The sequence below is a fragment of the Drosophila miranda genome, chromosome 4, assembly GCF_003369915.1.
Source record: "Drosophila miranda strain MSH22 chromosome 4, D.miranda_PacBio2.1, whole genome shotgun sequence".
NCBI classification, from domain to species: domain Eukaryota; kingdom Metazoa; phylum Arthropoda; class Insecta; order Diptera; family Drosophilidae; genus Drosophila; species Drosophila miranda.
In genome coordinates, this window is record NC_046677.1 from 25,834,902 (window position 1) to 25,855,292 (window position 20,391).

General features: G+C 40.2%; 1 protein-coding gene across 22 annotated transcripts in view; it reads left to right on the forward strand.

Annotated features, from left to right (window-relative positions):
* Positions 1–337: 337 nt before the first annotated feature.
* The window catches only part of LOC108161745 (nesprin-1), a 123,619-nt gene continuing 103,565 nt past the window's right edge, over positions 338–20,391 (forward strand). For 7 of the 22 annotated variants that reach the window (XM_033393538.1, XM_033393539.1, XM_033393542.1 and 4 more), the window contains exon 1: positions 11,926–14,410. In XM_033393538.1, coding sequence (XP_033249429.1) covers positions 12,502–14,410 — 1,909 coding nt within the window. In that variant the 5' untranslated portion in view covers positions 11,926–12,501. Of the gene's footprint in view, positions 357–3,347; positions 4,298–11,907; positions 14,411–20,391 lie in introns of those variants that run through there. The other 15 variants (XM_033393546.1, XM_033393547.1, XM_017296070.2 and 12 more) reach the window with 8 other exon arrangements.

Consider the following 20,391-nt stretch of genomic DNA (forward strand, 5'->3'; position numbering starts at 1 on the left):
ATATAAACAGAAATGGAGGAGCCGGCTGAAAATTCTACGAGAGGGAGAGAGCACAGACAGACACCGCGTCGTGCGCAGTTGCCGATCTCTGTGTCTGCTGTTTTCCCCCGAAAATTTTTCGAAAATCTTCCCCAAGATCGGCCACGGCGGCCCGGCCCTGTCTCCTGGCACTGGGGGAATCGTTTCAGTTAGTGTTTCGTGCTCGTCGAGTGTTGTTCTCGGTTTTTCCTCAACAATATTAAAAAAGTTCTTTATAGAAAAAGTCTTCTTCTATATACACGACTATATATACCCACATATGCGCAATATATAGAAATTTCAATTGGAATTGTTCGCGAAATCGAATCAAATTTATGGTGTGTTACATCAAAGTGCCTTGTGGATCAATCGAGTGATTCGTATTGCATAGAAATTCTAGAGAAACATAAGTTTTATGCTTAATTTTCCATGGATTACATAATCGAGAGTGCTTGCTCGTGTGTTTGAAGTGAAAGGAAAAACGTGTTCCTCCACGTTTTTCCGGTTCGGGAAAAATGTTTCAAGAATGTGTGCCTGTGCCGTGCCCGCCAGATAATTGGGGAAACTACTTATAACCCTTACGATGCGATATTAAAGAAAAAAACCCCATAAAGCGGATGGCAATTAAAAGTGGGGGCCGCCCCGCAAGAATAAAAGTGGAAGACACCGCGTGCTGCACTCTCGGGAACGGTGGTGTGGCAGCATCTTCTTCTCGGCATGATTTTTCGAGCAAAAGTTTAACGAACTGAGTTCATTTCTATTTTTGAATAATTCGTAGAGCGACCGCCGCCGCCGCCGCCGCTGCTGCCGTCACCGCCACCCCGCAAAAGTGAAAAGTCTGCATGAGTTTTCCTTTGGTTTTTCTTTTGCTGGTGCGATGAGGGACGTGTGCTTTTTAAGTGGTAGTGGTACGCCCGCCGACTGATCAACGCCTACACTGTGCAATTTTTGTTGCTGGAAAATCCATAAAGGAAACGATATATTGAAAGCAGATGACGGAATTATACATATGTATAGGCGGTAAAAACTGTGCAAAATTATTTTGGAAATATCATTTGTTGTTTGATGAAATTGTTACAGTGGCTCTAGGCTATAAACCACAAGGGAGGTGTATGTCAAATGTTAAACCCCTTAAAGAAGAGCCCCCGCTAAAAAAGGTTTTTTTTTAGTTATTTCATTATATTTTCTCTTCAAACGTATCAAGGTTTCTTCGTTCTGCCTAGTATTCACTGTATCCAGGACTATTACCCATTAAAACAAACATTTTCCCCTCAATTCCATTCACTTGAAATACCTACAATTATTTGCATATATTATAGCCCAAAATTCAACTAAATTTCAATTTGTTTGCAGCATCTATGTATTATTAATGGATATTAGCTCACACGCACACTCTCAAGCCATATATCATCCTTATAGACAGACTTTTGGAGAAGGCCTTCAAACAATTTTGACAGCAGCTAATCCAAACGCTCTCTCTTTCATTCGTTGCCATAGCCATAGCTATAGACACATATGTACATACATATATCTGGCACAATGTTAAAGTTTTTCATGCATTGTAAATTATCTGCCACTAAAATATATTTACCCCAAAATATATGTGACAACTATAGGGAATGAATGTTCCTCGAGCCAAGAGGATGGGCACTTTGGAAACTTGAAAGCAGCGCCAACGTCAGCGCCATTTTTAAAGATTGTATAAATATTGAGACCACTTCCGTTGGAAACTTTCTTGCAGATACATATAATCGTTTACTGGTGTGTGTAGGTCTCTGGTGAAATTAGTCCCGAAACCAAATTTTCAAGAATAGGTCATGATTTATTTATGTTTCTCTTTCTTACGTATGTATTTTGTCCCACTTGACATAATTGGGTTGGACACTCAGGTGATTGTTGGGCTAATGAACAAATGATGATTAATGATTGTCTACAGTTTAGTTTTTGATGAGAAGAATATTTGCTTTTATTGAGATGAGAATTTTACAAGAATTTTTGGAAATAGGCAACTATCTATCAAACATCTCAATCTGTATTTAAGCAATTTGTTTTTAAAGTTATTAGGTGTTAAGTTCTTTAGGAAATTAAACAAGATTCTTACCATGATTAATGGTTCTTGAACGAAGAATATTCCTTAAAAATATTCACGAATTTCTCCCTAAACTCTGAAACTAATGGTAAACAGTATTTTGTATTTATTTCAACACTATCATCAAACAATATTGAATTAATTTCGAATACAAAATTAGATATGATTTATGGTTTTGCACAGTTTATGCAAGGAGATATTTTTTTTTATAAATATACGAATTGGTATATACAAATATTTTCCGAAACTAAAAACTAAAAAAAACGAGGGGGAACGTTGTGAGTTGCTGCGGACACCGCAACTCTACGGTTATACCCGATACTAAGTCAGTATGGCTCTCCTCCGGCAGACGCCGCTAATATTAAACGACACGACAAAGAGTGCGTGCGAGAGAGACAGAAAATCAGTCTGAGCGTGACCGCTCAGATCTGATCCAGATTCAGCAATCTGATAGATATGGTCATTATCTATGATTCTGCCTTTTTAGTTTTCTCGAATGTGCAATATTGTGGATGCAACAGATTTTCGTCCTTTGTGTGGGCGGAAGGGGGCGGGGCGAAGTTTTGAAATATTTTTGTAGCAGTGACATATCACAGAAGTCTGGATCCAAAACATCGTTGCTCTCGCTCTTATAGTCTTTGAGCACTAGGCGCTGAAGGGGACGGACAGACGGACAGACGGACGGACGGACAGACGGACAGACAGACATGGCTCAATCGACTCGGCTATTGATGCTGATCAAGAATATATATACTTTATGGGGTCGGAAACGATTCCTTCTGGACGTTACACACATCCACTTTTACCACAAATCTAATATACCCCAATACTCATTTTGAGTATCGGGTATAAAAATATCCTTGAAATTTATAGACAAATCTGAAAAAATTTCTTGAAAAATTATAAAGAAAAGTTATAAAATTTCGGATTTAAATGCTATTTAGGGCCCGTTTAAATCTATCATTTTAATTCGTTCTAAAAACATTATTTCCGAAAAGTGTATTACAAAAATAGCTAGAACCCAATTGAAAAATATTTTAAAATAAAAAAATATTTAAATAATAAAAAAAATTAAATAACAAATACCGAAACCTTTTAAACCGATAAACTCAACATAAATTTAAAAAAAATCTGTGGAAAATGCATCGAAACTTGAACAATTTTAAAACCTATAAACCCAAAACCTAAAAATCGTTTCAAACAATAATTTTAATCTATTTTCAATTGATTATTTCCGCAGTGTAATATGTTAATTTAAAACGAAAACCCAACCTTGTGCCAAAAGTCTTTTGTGAAATAGTAAGCCAAAACCAGAAAATATCGAATTAATACCAGAAATCAGGAAACCACAAAATCCCGAATCGTCTGAAAACGTTTGCGGTGTAGAGATGTCCGGGCAGCAACCGCCGCCGTATGGCAACGGGCCACGTGGCTGGAATCCACGCGCCCACAATCCAGCCTCACCCTCGCCCTCGTCCTTTCTGTATCGTCCGCCCTCGCCGTGGACGACGGCGCCGAGTCCGCCGCCCATTATTGCGGGGCCGCGAACCTTTGGCCATGCCATGTCACCGGCGCCACTCAATCAGGTGCGCGGACAGCGAGGCAGCACCAACATGCCCCATCCGAGGCCCCAGTGGCCGGGAAATAACCAATCGCCGGCCCCCTATCAGCCACCGCCGAGTCCCTACTACGGCGGAGGTGCTGGTGGGGCATCGCCTGCCCCGCGTCCCTTTCGACCGGCCCCGCTGCAGCACCAGAACTCGTATGGATCGCAGCAGCATCAGCATCCGACCAGCTCGTTCCAGCTGTCGCCCACACCATCGCCGATTGTGTGCCAGACGCCGAGCTCGGACTTTACATACAGCAATCGACAGACACCGCTGTCCCATCAATCCCAGCAATCGCACTACCAACAGCAGGCCCCTCCGCCCCAATACCTGCAGCAGCTCCATCAGCAGGGACTGGGACCACCGATACCACCACAACCGAGACAACACGGACACGGACTGGCTCAGGACCAGATCGATTTTATTGGCGTGCCGCTGGAGCCTCCGCAGCCTAAATCCTATGTGATTTATGATGACGAAGAGGAGTTTGGTCCATCGACCGCCGAGATAATAGCGAATCAATCGCAGGACTATATCGACGAGAAGCTGGCCGAATATCAGATGACGATATTGCAGCTGCAGGGTAAGTCTTTTCACTCGTAATTTCTCCCAGTGGCTTTCTTTTTTCCCTAGCGAATGACTCATTCGAGAATTGTTTTTTTGGGGGACAGTTTTCTGGCAATCGGACGGCGGCATTTAACAGACAAAAATCGTGTAAAATATGTGATTTTTCTCTTGGCAAAGCATTGAACTTTGCAGGGGCTGGGGAGGGGGCGGAAAACTGAATGTAAATGTCAACCGAACTTGACCCAGAGACGATCCCCCTCCCAGCCAGCATCATCATTATCTTGAGAACCATTCAACCGTCCCGTCCCCACATCCAACCTGACATCATCGCTCGAAAGTAGACTATGGCCTAGATTCTTGGCCCTCTCTCACCTTTCACTGGCCGCTTGTCCCCTCTTCGGACACTATTCGGACGAGTATATATTGGCTATTTTCGTGTGGTCGCCGCATTCTGGCCGTAAGATAATGACATAATGTTGTGGCCAAAATGGAAACTGAATATAAATTTTGGTTTTTTTGGCAATCGTGCAAATTGCAATCGCCAATACGGGCCAAACACCACATCGAATGCCAAATGAATCGATGAATTGTTATAGTTTATACATACTATATTTTTCTATACACTCGCACATATTTTGTTTTGTGCTCTCTAACAATTCGCAAGTGCTTGGAATGAGAAAATCTTTGTTATCCAATATTTAATGGCTGCGAATGAGGACCTAGAAAATATTTGTTTATTAAATTAAAGCCATTGTTGATATTTTAGTAGGTTTTGTTTTGGTTTTTAGAACAACTTTTTAAGAACTAAGTTTTTTTTAGAACGTTCTGTAAAACTTGGAATTAATTAATCTATGAAGTTATTTAACTCCAAATTGTTTTTTGCATTGCGGATACAATTTTTTGGATTTTGTGGGGTTTTTTGTTGGATTTTCAGCGAACTTTTTTATACACATTTCTTTAAAGAAATCATTTTTTGGTTAGATTAGTTTAATTCTTAAATAATTTAATAGAACCTATATAGAGGGCATTCCATAATTTCATAATTTATTTTTATTTAAATTATTTTTTATGAAAGCAAGAATTTGCAATTTTCTGTGTCATGCCCAAGTCATGTATATGTTTTTGATTTCTTGGCATCGAACCATGCCTCGAGCTTCGGTCCAACAGTCTACCTTTGCGCATCGTCAAAAGCTGTATATTTTGTTATTGGATTCTGGGGACCGGTACCCCGCGGACTCCTTTCACGAAGTTTCAAATGCCACTTCTTGGAAATTTATATTATTTGAATTTACTTTTCTTATGCCGAAGTAGGTTCCACATGTAATTTAGCGTTCTTCAAATATGTATTTGTCATGATTATATTATTATCCTACCAATTTCTATCCGATACTCGTTTCATAAAGCTTAGTGTATTGATTGTAGCATGTTTTTACTTTTTTAGCTTAAACCAAGATATCGTTGGGTTTTATTCATCTATCATTGAATCACGAACAATAGTTAGATAGAGAAAACGAATTTCCTTTTAGCCGCAATTGTTGGCACAAGTCTATTCCAATTAATTAAACACGGTGTGATCCACACTTTTGTTGTGCAGCGGATAGACAAGGTTTACGCCAGTATAAAGCCTTTTGTTGGATGTACTTTATTCACAGAATGAGATCACTTTTTATATTGAAACGCAGCGCGTATTGGTGAGGGGATTATTCAGAAAAGTTGTTTATAGACAAAGGCACAAGGCACTGAGTGTGATTGCCTTTTCATGTTCCACTGATGTCGGTGATGATATCTGTACTCTGTAGTATACTGTTCTGTTCTGGTTTGGGGGTTTGGTCCGGTGCTGATGTCACAGTGGAAATGGCTTCATTTTGTTATTTATAAATTGCATTTGCCCTGTTTCTCATCTCCTATCCCCATTGTCTTGCTCCGAAACTTTTCCCCCACAGACCAACTGATGCTGCATCTCGTTTCTCGGATTCACTTTTGGGCTAACTTATTTTTAGATACTTGTTTGGTATGAAATATCTCAAGGGACGCTGGCTGTCTGGCTCTGTCTCTGTCTCTGGCTATGCTGCTATTTTGGTATAATTTTCTCGCCCTGCTTTCTGGTTTATTTTCAAATTTAGCTGCATTTTTCCTCATTTTCTTTTAGTTATTTTATTTTCACTGTTTTATTTTTTTTTTTATCTCTGAGATTGGTCTACTCGAACTTGTCTTGTCACGGGAAAAAAGCGATTAAAAATAGAGTTTTTTTTCGAGTTTTAAGGAATTTAGGGTATTTATTTTGTATATTTTCAAAATAAACTTACAATTCAGGAAAAAGTAAAGGAAAATAAAGTAGAATTTGGTTTGTTTTTTTTTTTAAGATAAATTAACATTTTCAGCAACCAAACAATAAAAATGTATCTGTCTGGCAATAAAAAAGATTGATTGGCTGAGGTAAAGATTTTCCAAATGAATGATGTCAGAATTTCTCGTATATTTTTTTTTGCACGAAATTGGAGGTTGCTTTGAGTTGATTTCATTGACAGCCTAAGTGAACTTTAAATGATAACTGCAGTGTAACTTCGTTAAGGCTTGTTACGCACGGATCGCAGGCAGAAAAGCTCAATCGAGCGAGGAGCGCTGCCGCATAACGCGCGTCACGTGCAATGGAAATTAGAAAAGCAACGAATCTTATAGGCATTAGGGTATTACCTATGGAAATAAGGCAATACAATTCTCAAAATACTTAACTTACAAGAGGCGTAAAATTACTTTGCAATCTCTGAATTTAAGGGGAAAAGCTCTTCTAGGATCATCAAAGGAGTGCCAAAAATTCATTATATAGTAAAAAACTACATGGAAGGATTTTTAAAGATTTCAGTATGAAAAGACTCCTGAGAGACTGCCTAGCAATCAGCAATTACATGACGAGACATAGCCATATGCTGAGCTATATAGAAGTAAGATAGATTCCTATCTAAGACCAGGAATGATCATTGAATTCTTGCCATCTATCGGACTGGATAGACTCCCACAGAATGGGGGAGCGCAAGATACTAGATCTCCCATACGTCGTAGCTAGAGATTTTCCTAGATCTAGATCTTGAGACCTACATTTTTTCTATTGATCACCTATGTAGATCTCACAGAGGTCTTATAATGAATAAATAATATATCTTACAGAGGTCTTATAATGACAAATAATAAAAATACAATAAACAAGTGTTTCTTAGAGAGGTTCCCCCTCAGTAAATGTCAATATTTTGTTGAATTTTAAGCCATAGATAGACTTGTAATCTCCTGTCATGTTTTATCTGTGATAAACTTAAGCGCTTTGAATGATATTCTCAATATTAAAGATCTTCTGCCAAGAAAATATTCACAAAAATTCCACAAATCCTATATTTGATTAAAATGTTGGATCATTTTATACAATTTTGTTTCAAATACATAACATAATTCAAAATATCTTACAATAAACGTTTTTGCTGAGAAAAACCCACGCGCTCTCAGCAAATGGGAAACATATGAGATCTGTAGATAGTCCATATATATGGGTATATTATAGATGTCTATAAATAGGGAATTCTCGAAACTAATTTTAACATTTTTCGCACGTAGAAATATCATGGATACGGATGGGGCCTGGCACGGATGACGACGATGATGATATCTAGACATATGCACTAGGCAAATGTGCCGCAATTCAAAAAAATCACAAATTGTTGACAGTTTGCCCAGAGTTTTTGGGCTTTTAATTGCTTTTCATATTTTTCGGTCGCTTGAGTGTATAAATATTTAAGGCTAATAGTTTTCAATCGTCTACAAAGCTTAATTTCTGGGCAAATAAATTCTGTTGGCCACTCTTGAAAGGCATTCATTTCTATTTAATTGACTCTTGAGACTGATTCATTGGGCCACATATGTATGCCTGTATTTTGCAACTATTATTGTAGTAGAACTAGATGAATGTCTGTTTAGAGAACCCCGACCGATGCCTTGGAAGTCAATATTTGAAGAGCCCCAAAGCGAGATCCATTTGCCATGAAACCAAGAAAGTTTATGGTTAGGTGTGAAATAAATAGGAATAACATCAAATCTATCTCGGGACAAAGGAAATTGTGTCGAAAGTGCTCAGAAAATCGCAATCTTTTGAGAGCGGAAATCTTTGTTTATGCGAAAAAATGTTTGCACAAAGTCAATGTATTTGAGTGCTGGAGATGGATATAAATATACGTACATAGACGGTCTATAATTAGTTCGATGTATACACATGATACTAGATCGGGAGTATATGTGTATATTATATGCTTTAAGTACATATATTCAAGGTTTATTCAAAGATTTTCCACAAAAAAAAGGCTGGTTCCATTGGTAGATTATCCACATTCGTAAATGGATCATTAAAATATATTAAGTTCATTCTCATTCACATATGACTCATAATTTTAGTACAGTAAAATAGGTTTTCCCCAAAGAAATCTAATTTTATCCATCAATTTATTTTTTTGATCATTTTCGATCTGTATTTATTTCATAATCCTATAATGATATAGCAAATTGGATACATTTTTTAAGCTGCTTTAAGCAAAGAAATTCGAAATTTTATCGATACAATTGTAGTATTTTATCGTCGAAAAATACCACAATCCCTCTAGACGAATGAGTTCCTTTCGCGTGTGTTCCATTCCAATGTCCCGCATGGGATAATTTTACAAAGAATTTGTTTAGTGGTAGCACGGCTATCAGAAGGTTGGCCATTTAAAAATCTGATTAAAACCGAATGGGATATTATGTATCTCAAACGTTGTCTTTTCTTGCAGCTCCTCCTAAAGCTTTAAAATCATTTATTTTTTATTTGATTTCCAATTATAATTTGTGTTCTTATCTAAGTTACCAGAAAATTACTTACGAGCTGCCCCTTTTAGCCTTTTCAAGTGTCGGACACTTAACAGCAGCATTTTACAACCCGCTCAGTGGCTCGCACACACACAGACGAAGCAGCAGCAGATCGTAAATAAAATCATGCCATAAAACCCCATCGAACATGTGAATCCTCTCACAAAGGCGCCACTTGGCGGTGGGGCTGTTGTTTTCGTTGTACTGGCGGCTGTTTTGCGGGCAGCTGTTGGGGTCCCACTATTGTTTACTTTTGTGGTAATTAATGTGCTTTATTTTACATGATATTTCAAGTGGCGGCGGTTGAGTGTGTGGTTCTATCATTTGCATCCAAATTAAATCATCGTTAAAGAAATTAAAGCTTGCTTTGGGGTCAGATTGTGATAAAGTATCTACTACGCCATTAAAGGGTCAATATATATACATATCTATATTCTTAATTCGAAACAATTGTCGGACAATAAGATTAGCTCTGTGGCACAATTGCACATTTTTAACTGAAATTATCGTAGCTCTTATGGTAGATATGTATGTATACACTCCTCCCTCTCTCTATAATAGACCTATGTACATTTTGTCTTGCTTTTCTCTTCTTCATGGAATGGGTGCCATTTTCCAATCCTAAAATCCTTCCTTTTGGTATCTTTTGCACTTCAGCCTGACGTCAATGTCCCCTCCCATCTTTATGTTCATAAAACTTTTTGTTCTACATATACTAAGTGTTTGATGATTATATTCCTTCGAATGCTCGATATCTCCGATTTTACCCCATCCAGAATAGATCTTTATACCTTTTAGTTGGTCGAAAATATATCAGTAGAAGAGTTTACTTCTATTCTTACTCCTACTTCCACCGTTTTTAATTTTACCGTCAGTGGTGGCTGCTTTTGGAGCGACTGTAATACCAATTTTCGTTTGATTACTTTCAAAACCATGAAAATTAGTCGACCTCTATGCGTTTTATGCATAATTATTATTTGTCTAGGCGCATAGCAGATTAAATTGCGTTGCAATTGGTAATTGCAAATTGCTTGAGACCGTTTGAAGTGCAACCACTAATGACAACTCCACGTTTGAAGGTCAACTTCTTAGCTGGCAACAAACATCATTGGGGCACGAGATGTATATCAAATGCAATGCAATCACCAAACCGTGACGTCATGAGTCTGGTCTGTGGTTTTAAAAATAGCAACGAAAACTGGTTTTGTCGGGAATACTACCCTGCCAGAGGGTATTACACTTGTGGGTTGGGGTGCCAAAGAGAGCGATATATTTTAAAATAATAAATTTATTGTGATATATTTCATTTTCTATTAAAATTGATGGCGGAGTTCGGCATCATATCGACTCGGTCCCAATGCCAGTCTCGGTTGGGCACACGCATGTATTTGGTTTTTGCAATCTTCGGCATTCCCTTTTGCAGCCATTCATTGGCACTGAAAGGGTATCTTTCACTTCGGCTACTCTCTCGTATGCTTTATGCTGTTGTAAATAATAAACAAAAGCCAGGCCCCAGCGGTATTATGTAAGCTACAAACAAACAAAAAACAAAAAAAACGCGACCACTGTTATTTTTTTTTTGGTTTTCCAGCTTTTATTTTTATGAATGACTTTCATTAATTGTTTGCTGCTGTAAGTTGAGCTTTGCCATGCGCTGCCTGACCTACATTTCGATAAGCGGAGGAGACGACGTATTTGAGAACATGCATATTGCATTGGCAGCATTTGTAAGCGTTTAACGAGCACTCGGGGTGTAATAATAGGTAGTAACATTCATACATAGGTGGGAAAACAACCCCTTTAACAGGCAGGTAATTGCTATTTTCTCACGCTTCATGATGTCATGCCGAAACGGTGTAAGGGAATTACAACAACAGACCAAAAGGCAAAGGCTGTAAGAACTTGAAAATGCCAGCCATTCAAGCAGAAGAGCAAGAGCACAAGTCAATTACTGAGAGAGAGCGAGCGTATAACAGATGAGAGCCAAAGCGCCAGAGAGCAGAGAGCTGGAGTACAATGCTAAGCTTTGGCTTGGCTTATCATTGCACTGCCACCCTATAAAAAGAGCTTTTTTTGATTCGCGTTAACTTTTGACGGTCGCGCAAAGATGAGCGAAAAATATACACAACTGTTTTGCTTAGAGGGGGGATTATTGAAAGAAAATGTATGAAACTCCAGACAAAAGCCATTGAATTTTAGAATTAATTTTATTGCCAATCTAAACGTCTTAAACGTCGCTTCTGAATCTATAAAACAATGAAATTAGTTGATGAAATTATAGATCAAGAGTGCAGTCTCTACACTTAAAATCCCTCTATAGTTCAACGTATAACAATCAAAGTATCTCCCCTTCTCAAAAGCCGGCTACTGCGCCCCTGACCCCAAAACAATAACACGGTCGTCTGTGTTAATTTTTTGAAGAGGGAGAGAGAGCTTGAGTGTACGTGAGGCGGCTGTACTGTGGAGCAAAGCAACATCCATCAAAGTGCGTAAATAAGACAGAACCGAGCGTGCTCTCTCTCTCTCTCTCTCTCACTGGGCTCTTTCAAAGCCGGCCCCTCTCAATGTCTCTCGCGCTTTAAAAAGTACAAGAAAAATACCCATACAATGGCACAGACAGAGAGAGGCAGCGAGAGAGAGAGAGAGAGAGACTGGTTGAAACATGAGCTTTACTACGATTACTATATGCCTGCCGCTCGGCTGCTGGACAAGGCGTAGCATGTTGAACGACGACTGCTAACGGATACGACGATTCAGATTCAGTCAGTATCGAACCGGCTTTCTACCCCAACGTTGGGGACTTGGCAGCGAAAAAGTGTGGGGCCTACAATATGAAAGAGTGTATATTTTTTCGCGGAGTAAATCAAAAGAGTGAAGTGGAATCGTGAATTTGCTGAAACAAGAAAAAACCTAATTGGAATCTTCTGTGAGAATTTGTTCTCACCAAAACGACTCAAAGGCAGCGTCCGTTTCAGTGCGAATTGTGTGAAGTTTTATGGCCTAAAACGCAAAAGGCTGACGTGATTAAAAAAAAAAAAAAGAAGTGGCGTATTTTTTGGCTTTTAAACAAATTAAAGTTGATTTACGTGCGCTAGGAGGAGGAGGAGTAGGAAAACTGAAGGCCAACCGCCGGGGGTTGGTTCGAAGGGAAAAATCTTCCTGTGAAAATCCATGCCCGGAATGAGTGTGCGTGTTGCGTGAGAAAAATCAATTTTGGTTCATTTTGAACGCAAAGGAGAAAGAACGAAACAAGGGGCAGCAAAGAGACCGAAAGAAAAAAGGGCTTGTCCAAATGAGAATTTGCTATAACGAAAGGAATTCAACGAAATCGATGCTATCATGGCTGATAGCACAGATCCAGGCAAGGATCCAACCATAGATGCCGGCGGAGGAGAAGGAGGTGCTGCTGACGCGCCTCCAATCCCAGCTGTTCGGCGGCGTCGTGCGCATGAGCACAAATCCTCCTCGAGGGAGAACGTGGAGCAGCAGGAACAGCTGGAGACATCCACAGTGACGCGAACGTACATGAAGACCATTACCACATCCTTGACCACATCGAGCAGCAATCTAGAAGAGGAATATGCCTCCAGCAGCAGCAGCAACCAACGTTTGCGCCAGAAGGTGGCCCAATACGAAAAGGTCTGGTCGGAGGGCCTGGCCAACACCGGGAAACGTACCGCCGAGGAGAGCTCCGATGAACTAAGGCAGGACTCGAACCAGGATGATGACCAGGAGAATCCCTTCGACATTGATGTCCACGAAATCGAGCGACGGTTGCGTTTGGAGCGACAGCGCGGTCTGGCCGAGGCGGAGGCAGCCAAGCTGGCCTTCCAGCAGGTCCAGCTGCGGCACACCACGCCCCCACCGCCGTCGTCGCTGCCGCGTCTGGTGGAGGTGACTAGCGAGCAGACAGCCAGTCCGTTTAACGTGACCTTGAGGACCACCAGTCGGATGAGTCCTGGTGCCGATCAGGGGAACGTAGAGGAGCAGCTGTCGCCCTTCAATGTCACCCTCCGCACCACCAACACGCGACGGCACGCCAAGAGGGCGGAACTAGAGCGCTTCCTCGACGGCGAGCGAATGGTGAGAGAGGTGCCCGCTGCAGACGGGGTAAGGACCATCATTACCTCCTCCATGACCAGCGATGGGGGCTACGCCGAGGAGAAAATCTATCGCCACGGCGAGGGATATGTCTCGCCGCGTGACTCACCCTCGTGGTCGCGCTCGCATTCCAGTTACTCCGGCAGTGAGCGGTCCAGTGTGACGCCACCGCGTAGCGTGGACTTGACCGCCGGCGGCAGGAGGATACTCATTAAGCTGGAGAACAAAACCGAACTGGGAACCGAACTAAACGACGAGACAGATTCAAGTGCAGCGAATCGGCAGCAACACTTTGGTGGCAGACAGGACGCGGCCATGGCAACGGGCAACATTGACATTACCGTTGGTAGCAGCAACCCCCGCAGGCGTTTGTACCAACAAACAACTGTCCAGGTGGGTGGCAACGTGGCAGCAGCGCCACAACAACAGCAACGTCCCCGGGAACTGGCCCTCGAAACAGGAGGAACGAAGAAGAAGACAATGCCGCTAACATCCACGCCGATTGGCACGAAGGAGCAACCGCAGGAGCGAAAGGCACAGGGCACAACGCCGCCAATCAGTCCAGCTGGAACGTGCCAATTGCGTGGTTCTTCAGCGGAAGAGCAACGGAAAATTGTGAGCCACAAAACGATAACCACCACCAGCAGCAGCAGCAGCACTACGAAATCGAAATCCTCGACCTCCTCCTCATCCACGTCCACGTCGCGCAAATTAATCGAAGATTCACCGTCTCCTTCGCAGTTGCAGGCCGTTGGCGATATCTCGTTTACCGCCTCGCAAATACGTCTAAGTCGCGATAACGTATCGAACGCCGGCGATATTATCGATAACGATTCCGATACCGAGGGCAGACCGGCCAGCAGCATTGTGATTGTGTCCACACCCTCGCGATCTGTGACCCCGTCAACGCCCAGCACCACTCCGCACACCCCACACGCCCCACACACGACAGCAGCCCACGCTCTCAGCGGCATTGGCACTTTCAGCAAGAGTCTGCGACAGGATTATCAGACTCAAGTACAGCAAAGTGGCAGCCGTGGCAGCAGCAGCAACGAAAACGAGTACCAGGAATTCCAGTCCACAATGGCGTCGATCAATTACGCCCGCAGCAATTCCCAGTACGACAGTCATATCAAGGAGAAACGAGGTAAACCTTTGATCCAAATAGCCATTAATGGAAGTGGAGTGGGAAGAATTCAATCAAAAATCATTCCACTTTTCCGTACTACTGCTCTGGCTCTCTCTCCCTCTCTCTGTAATGGGGGTAAAGAGAATCAGAATAGAAACGTTTCGACTTTTGAAAGGATGAATTTATAGAGAAAACAATGCGTTTTTCAGCTTCTAAAACAGTAAAACCTCTTCAAGAGGATTTTCTCATATTTTTCTATAATTTTCTGGCAAAAATCAGTTATTTTTGTATCATAGAAAACCGCTCATATAAAACCGCTTTCCAGAGTGCTCAATATCGTTATATAATCGATCTATATTTGTCAAACTACTCAACAAAGCTGTCTATATCTCTGTGTATGCCATTTTCTAAGTTTTTGTGATTGTACTCCTTTAATTGTAAAATTTGTTTAATATAAATTCAATCTAATTCTCTTTGCCTTCATCTTTAACGCTGACATATTAACCACCCCAGATTCGTGCATTATAATTAGGGATCATACAAAAAACTGAATTCTGTTTTTTATAAGACAATCCCTTTTGGGAATCATATTAGAACCACAATCAGAGCTAGAGTCTTAACCATATTGGCAGATACCGCTTCTTTTTGAGGTCTTTTCCGACCGAAAATTCAGCTAAATTTTAATGAGTTTTAATGGCCATATTTGAAAATCAATTTGGAAACCATTCTTTGTTTTCTCCATTCCAAATACTGCTTGGCCTCATTTCCATTGATTTTTACCGAAACTTCTTAAGTCTTAAGTGCCAAACCACTTTCTTTTAGCCAAAATCTTCCATAATCCCTTAAGCTCATTCAGTTAGATCTGATGGAAATAAGATAGAGTGGTAAGGGGTTCCAGAGGTACCAAAAAGGCAATTTTCATGATATTTTCACAAGGAATTGATGAGGAATACCTTTGTAATTTTAAACAAATTTCATAAGCAGCACAACATTGACGTATGACAGTAGTATACCTTTCCCATTAAAAACTTATTACTACATATCTACCTTTTCCTGTAATATTACAAGTTTCCAAATTACGAGGATGGACCTATGTTCATATAAGATCCCAACCGATTTAGTAATTTTACACAAATTAAAAATATTTTCTGTTCCTTTTATTAAATGTCGATCCTTTTTAAATCGCTCTTGTCATTCGTAGAGAATGCGTCCTTTCGCTTATGGATAATTTGTACAACGAATCAATGTCTACCGTACGAGGCGAATGATTCTCGAATGAATCTCGATTCGTGCGAAATTTCTACACCGAATCAATATCATTCGCATCATGTGCCGCCGAATGTTTTGCTAATGGAACAGGTGTATTAGATAGTGATAGTAATTTAGCGATAACAGGATATTGCAATATTTTGCACGACTTTCCCCTTGGGAACCGATATATGGGCAATCGAGACGCCACTCGCCAAGACCAATAGAATGCCAAGGTCAGATCGGCGGTACTTTGTGGTTACCCACAGAGCGGGAGAGATGTAGACTTAATTAATTATTACAGACAAAACAATCGATAAAATAAGCTGCCAAAATGACATCATCCCATCCATCCCCTCACTCACAGGCCGGCCGCTGCCCGCCGACACATTTGTCGTCGACGCAATTCGAACTTCCAACTTGTTTAGACGCTCGTCTGCTGTGTGTTAGCTGTTTTGCTTATTTTGTTATAAGTCAGTCGGTCGGCTGGTCGGTTGGTCGGTCGATTGGTTGCGCCGTGCCCTGAACGAGTTGTACGGAGTATACGAGTCTTATTTATATACTCCACGCTCGCACACACACAGTGCGTTTGTTATGTATTCGACTGTTGGCAAGCAGCAGCGTTTGCGCTGGCGCTGGCACTGTGCTACCTCTTTCTTGGCAGCCAAAAAAGCACTCGAAGCAGTCGGCCCACCAAACTACCCCCCAAAAGATCTACAGAGGGGGGACGGGTCTATTATGTGACCTCCTCTACTCGGCTGTTATTATGTTAAGCACAACAACCAATTAAGTGTCGGGCAGAGGCGGGCAGGCGGGCAGGCTGTCTCTGTCTGTCTGTCCCCCTTTCTCTCCTCTTTCTTTTTGCTCTCTTTCTATATACATATATCCGTTTTGTTGGGCCGATCCTTTCAATGACTAGCGCAATTTTTGGCTGCACTTGACGATGATACCAGTACATGTCTAAATATCTCTATATTTGTATCTGTATCTATAGATACGCCCTGACATTCACTTGTCTGTATGCATTATCTATCAGATATATATACATATATGTATGATTATCATAGTACAATTCCATCTTTTATGGATATTGCATGTTTGCACTCTTTTTTTGGGGCTTTCAAAAAGTTTTGTAGATAAGAACGGACAGGTGATATGTACATACTATATACTATATGTACAAGAATTCAAGTTCAAGATGGTATTTGGGGTTTTAATGGAAAAGTATAAGGGTGTTCAAGAAACTGTGTAAAGATTAAAAATTAATTATTTTTATTGAAGAAATATTAGTAAAATGTGGGATCACAGAACATACATTTGTGCGTTATACTAAAATTAAAGGCCAACAATTGGATATTTAAAGAATACCTAGGAGACCTTGGGAAAAATTAGAAGTACTCAGATTAAAGCAGGAGTATTCAAATATTTACTAAATTACTTCAGCTGTTATTCGATTAAAAACTACATTTTCCCTTATTCAGAACCAAACACTTATATTTTTTTAAGATATTTCATAGTCATGACTCTTATAGATTTTAAATATCTCTCCATTTCGTTTATCGTTAGAGATTTTTCACTTTTAAAAGAATAATATATATAAAAGTATACGATTTTTTTACTTATTTAAGTATTTTATTTCTTATAAAAAGCTGGTAAAGATCTTAAAGAGTCGCAAATGCATCTTAGGAATCTATAGGAATCCGGTATAAAATAAAATATAAATATTATATGTACATGTCGGAGATCATAAGATTGTTCTGAGAGTATATTGTTTTTGTTCCTGTGGATGAACTGACTTGTTTCCACTATTCGACTGTCCGTTATTCTTGTCGTTTTCCTATTCTACTTTTCGGAACACGGTTTGGTGGGAGAAAGTGTGTAGAGAGGCTCACTCAGATTAAAGTAGCGAGATGATGAGAGCCGTAGTCCTTAGAGTTGTTAAGTGCAAGTGATAGAGAAATGTCTGTTCCTGATTTGCGTCGTAGAGATTATTTGGCATAAAAAGAAGCCTTTGCAAAGATTGGAAGTCAGTATTGAATCAAGGAACTCGTTGTTTGCGCGGATCGATGTGAGAAACTTGACATGGGAGATCCCACAGTTAGAGTTCTATTAAATTATAGTGTAGCCTTTATAGCTTTGAGACATTGTAGATATAATATACCCCAAGGATACAGTATTCTATACCACAAGTTGATAATATCATAAATCGTTAGACATTTTGATATGACAATTAGTAAGCATAAATATTCTAAACGTTTGCGTGATTTTTAGTATTTTCTTGTTCGATTTCCTTTGCTGAAAGATTCCTCCTCTACCGTGGAAAGGAAGTGCCTGTCAAACATTCTGATGTGGCGTGTTGCCCGAAAGGAACTTGTCGACTCGTCGACTTGGATATATGTATATTTGAGAAAGCAACGAAAATTTGTGCCCCAAATGTGGGTTCGCCCAGTGATTGAGTATCGCGAAACGCTCTTGACACACACACACAGCACAAGGCACACGGCACTTTATAAATTTCTAATAAAATGCATAAATGTACGTCAGCCTTCACTAATTGATGGCCGGGCAGCGGGGCCCCACATGTATCTCACATAGTATATGGAACTATTGATTGGGTTAGCTTTTGACTTTATTTCTGTCCCACTTTCCAAACAATTATATACTTAATGCCATTTTAATGGGTGTGCAAAAAACACACCACAAATAAAACCGCTCAACTCTTTCGAATATGGTATCGATTGCTTGCGGTATACACTCGCGTATCACATATTGAAGGTTCATCAAAAGCCACAAAACCAAACAAATTTGACTATAAATATGATTTATTTGGCGCCTCGAGAGGAAGACGCGAGAGAGACATTCAATGCTCAGCTCAATGAAAATTAACAATATATTTTAAAACAAAAGGGAAACGGGAACTAGAAAGGGTAGGGGGGCTACAAGCAGAGACCGAGCTTGAAATGCTCTCTCAGACAATATTCGCTTTGCTTGAGAGATCTATTGATCTATTTTCTTTAGAATTAAACTAAATTTTCTTAGAAATACGAATTTTGAGACTGGTTTTTCCTACGATTGATAAGTATGTGTTTGATAATAAAAAAGCATAATGATATGCTGGGTTGTTGCCAATGAAAGATCATTCTTTATGATTCTTATATTCTATATAAGATTCTGTTTGATACCTCTGTAATCTGCGTAACTTTCCACCGAGTATTCCGATCATAGCTATGTGATATAGTAGTTCCATCAAAGCTCCATCTGTTTGATGGGTAGTACCTTCCTTGTTACAGCCAAATGCAAATACCCCTCTGCTCTAGGGTATACTCGTATTTGAAAACCATCTAACGTTATCCGATGTGATCTATGTGTCTGTCCGTCAGAGTGTAATCTACACACACAATAAAAACGGACCGAAACGGAACAATCCCAGAACAATCGGCACCCCAGCAGCCGTACAACTGAGATCATCGTTGAATTATTTATTGAAGCAGCTCCATTGCTGTCGCTGTCGCTGTCCCTGTCATTGCTGCTGCTGTCTGTCTGTCAGTCTCAATATTATTTATTGTTCAATGTAGTTTAGCGGCATCTAATTGATGCCTAAAATATAGTCGCCCCCTTTAGGTGCCGTTGAAATCGAGAGATTTTTAAATTAAGAACCAAAACAAGTTTACGGCAAACCAAAGTTCAAGTGTACACCAAACAAACGCTCTCTTGGATGCAGAAGAAGGCTCTTAACCCATTTAAATGGTGGTCTGCTGTGGCTGTGGCTCTGATTCTGGCAGATCATCTTCCGTACTTGTATATTGCGGTAGAGCGCAGAGCCATTCTGTGTATTTCTTGATAGAGCGCAGAGCCATTCTGTGTTTTTTTTTAGAAGAGCGAGCTCTGGCAGAAAATTATGCCCTGAATCATTCGGTGGAGGATCCTCCTACACATCTTCCCGTAGCGGATTCAGACAGTACTTTTTTGTCTGATTATCTTTCAGTAAAGCGGGACAGTATGGCACGTTTTTTCCGATCAGATCCTGATAGATAACTCTCCCGATTTTTTAGTATAGAATTAGAATTCTGGCAGATCCTTTTCCATATCTTCTTGTTCCTCTGTATCTTCCAGTAGAGCGTATTCTAGCAGACAACTCTCTAAATTTTGTAGTAGAACGGACTCTGGCAGATCCTTTTCCATATCTTCTGTATCTTCTTCCCCTGTATCTTTCAGTAGAGTCGATTCTGGCAGCTCATTCCCTCAATCTAACAGATCTTCCCCCTGTAGATCTTCTTGTGACGAATTCGCCCAGATGTTGGTGGCATGTGGCATAGAAATTTGCATACATATTTCGGCTTCCCGCCTACTTCCATCAGTTTTTATTTTACAGCTACGATTGTGGGCAGAAGAATCTGTTTGAAGTTTTTGTGGTAGCGCTTCTTTGATAGATTTTTTTCCCCACTTTCGTGCTTTAAAAATAAAATTGGTTTATTTTTTGAGTATTAGTTTTTTATTTGCTTTTTTTTTTTTGGTTTGGGTGCTCCATCATTTATTTTCATTCCTTATCTGTTTCGTATTAGTGAATGGTATTAATGACAAAAATAAACAAATAAACTAAACAAATAAACGCCTCTAGATTTTGGTTATTATAGTATACAATCGTCTCTGGCATGACGCAATCCCTAGTCTATCCATGAATACAATATATGTATGGATGTATGTGTAAAGTACTCTGTACATATCATACATATTTGCTTCTAATATTTTCA